We start from the raw sequence: 2,821 nt of genomic DNA, 5'->3' as shown, positions 1-2,821 counted from the left end.
AACAATAAACCNGGTAAAAAAAAAAAAAAAAAAAAAAAGTATATATAAATATATACGTGCACATAAACATATAGATGGGGATAATGATACACTTTTATAAAAATACACATATACATGTGCCACTCATGTGAAAACTTCATATGTACGCCCATGCATAGGGGGAAAAAGACATATATTGAGATTATATATATATTTATTTACATATGTATCTCTACGTTTGTGTATTAAAACCTATTTTTATGTCATTTCAATGCATGTGTAAAAAAAACGATGCCGCAATCAAGGGGCACTTTTTTTCTTCTCCACTACTCAGCGATGTCGTCCTTATGTGAGATTATTTATTTTCGAAATCATCGGTGCTCACAAAAGCAAAATAAATATAAATAATCATAAGAGTACATAATGTGTATATATACTCAACGCAGCTATCATAACTCTGCAGAATATATTGTACAGTGTTTAAAAAAAATTAGGGAGTTCTGGTAAAAAAAAGAGCATCTTATCTACGGACTGACTTTATTTTTTTTTTTATTTATAAGATATGCAATTATATATATATATATATACATACATATATATATGTATGTATATCTACTGTTCAGCTTCTTAACTGACATAGTGCTGAGTGTACATTAAAATACCAGCAATGGCAGCCAACATTAATAAACTATGGGTTCCCGTGTTCCTCAGAATATAGAACCCTAGTAGTAACGCTGGAATGATAAATACAGCGTTGTTCTTTAATTTTTCAAATAACTCCTTATTGAAATTATTTCCCGGGGATAGGTATCTAATGTTGTTGTTGTTGTTGTAATATTCTGGGACATCAGTGTTTCTGTAGACTCTTTCGTGCATTTGTGGGTCAGAGCCAAATTGACCTTGGTAGTTATTATTCAATGGGCCATTTTGAGAATTGTAGCCTTCTCTGTTGCCATCTTTTTGTTCATTTCCGTTTTCCCCGTTGACAAATTGGCTTTGTTCACCTTGCGCGCTGAATTCTGGTCTTCCATATTCTCTGTTCATTTCAGAAAGACATCTTATGTTCCTTGTGCCTACAGCTTTTCCAAAGCCATTTTCGTTAATTCCGTTGTTGGCCGAAGTGTACTAAAAGGGGAAAAAGGTGAAGAAAAAAAAAAAAAACAAATTCAAAATGTATATTTTGTTGTCTCTTTACGTGCATACGTGTATCATTTAGCCAAACACTGCTAAATGGTAAAAAAAATCGACCCCAATGGAAGAAACCCTGGAGAAGCAGTTTATCACTCTCGCCTTAAAAATATGCTACATATATGAGCGATGCCGCAATGCCGCATTAACATGCATTTCGTTTCTTACGATGAAGAGGGTAAAAAGGGCAATCTTGACAATGTGGTTAAATGTATTCATTTTTTCACGATGTTAAAAATGTTTATATGTAGATAAAAAATTTAGATGAATCTTCTAAAAAGTTTGGAGGATATATACCATATAACAGGGGGCTATATATAATGCCTAAATATGTTACTTATATAAATATACAAATATAATTGTTTTGTATATCTTCTAATCAATTAATTTTGATTCCTCGTGGGATTACTAAATTGTTACGGAAACATTCAAAATAGGAGAATCCTCTTTTCCTTCTTAATAATAATTCTAACAGCTTTTAAATATTTCGCAGCAAACTAAAAATGGTAAGGGATAAGGAAATGACCATATGTACAACAACTGTAATAAGTATGTTTTGCGAAGTAAAAATTAATTAAAGCATGAGTAGGCACTATCTAAAGTACATATACATATATTATTCTATATTCGAAAAAAAATATGCTTTATACATTATGCAAAATAAATTAAACTAGCAAAAATTACGTAATACGTACTTTGTGGTTTTAGAAGATAATAATCTTTTAAAAAAATGATATTTTCTTTTTATTATGGGAAAAAATATATTTTCTATATTTAAAAAATATTTTTTTTATAAAAATTGCTCTTTTTTAATTTTTAATACGTTAAAAACTGAAAAAGAAATTTGTAAATTATTAAATCGTTTGCAATGAATAAAAGTGCGATTTTGTAATTTTTCTTCTATTTTTTTCTAATTTTTCTTTTTCGAAAAAGTGTTAGAATGGAAAGTAATTTAGCAGAGAAGGAAGGTTGAAAAATAATATTCATGCATTTTTTTAATTAAAAAAAAAAAATGATAAAATAATGATAGTAATAGTAGTAGTAATAAAAGCAATGAATAAAAAAAGATAGGTAAAAATATTTTATGAAGACAATTTTTAAACGTAATAAAAAAAATAAAATTTTACGCAACGCTGCATTATAACGCATTTATTTAATATGAAATATCATTTTTTTTTTTTACCATTTCGACGATACAAATTTTCTTTTAACTACTTTTTTTTTTTTGACGTGTAAATATTTATAATTCTTTTCTTCTTAGCAGTTTTGCAAATTTATCATCGCAATATCGTTAAAATAATACACGGCATATTATTCACTTTATAAAAAAAATGGGATGGGAATAACTTTTCCCTTACTCTAAATTTTAATTAATAAATATATAAAGCATATGTAATAGGTTTTATACCATTGCAGCAAATGCAGTGAAAACAGTGAACAAATATTTTACGCGAATGGTATTTTTTAAATATTCCTAAATATGTCACTTCATAGCAAAAAGGAATAACTAAAATGTAGATTTATAACCGCGTTATATTTGTAATTGTGTCCTTTTCAATTACGTAAATTAATATGATATACTAATAAATACTATCCTTTCCTATTGTTTTGCCATAAGTCTTTTTTTTAATGTTTACGCAAATGTATAATTTAG

General features: G+C 27.7%; 1 protein-coding gene across 1 annotated transcript; it reads right to left on the bottom strand.

The window, feature by feature from the left end:
• Positions 1-606: 606 nt before the first annotated feature.
• PCYB_115480 (hypothetical protein) lies at positions 607-1,386 on the bottom strand (the record flags this gene model as incomplete). The annotated part of the gene is made up of 2 exons (XM_004223427.1): positions 607-1,104; positions 1,336-1,386. 2 exons carry the CDS (start codon positions 1,384-1,386, stop codon positions 607-609), a joined length of 549 nt encoding a protein of 182 aa, XP_004223475.1.
• Positions 1,387-2,821: the final 1,435 nt, after the last annotated feature.

The sequence above is a fragment of the Plasmodium cynomolgi genome, chromosome 11, assembly GCF_000321355.1.
Source record: "Plasmodium cynomolgi strain B DNA, chromosome 11, whole genome shotgun sequence".
Lineage (NCBI taxonomy): Eukaryota > Apicomplexa > Aconoidasida > Haemosporida > Plasmodiidae > Plasmodium > Plasmodium cynomolgi.
Note: the sequence above shows the minus strand (reverse complement) of the source record. Positions and strands in the feature narration are given on the sequence as shown.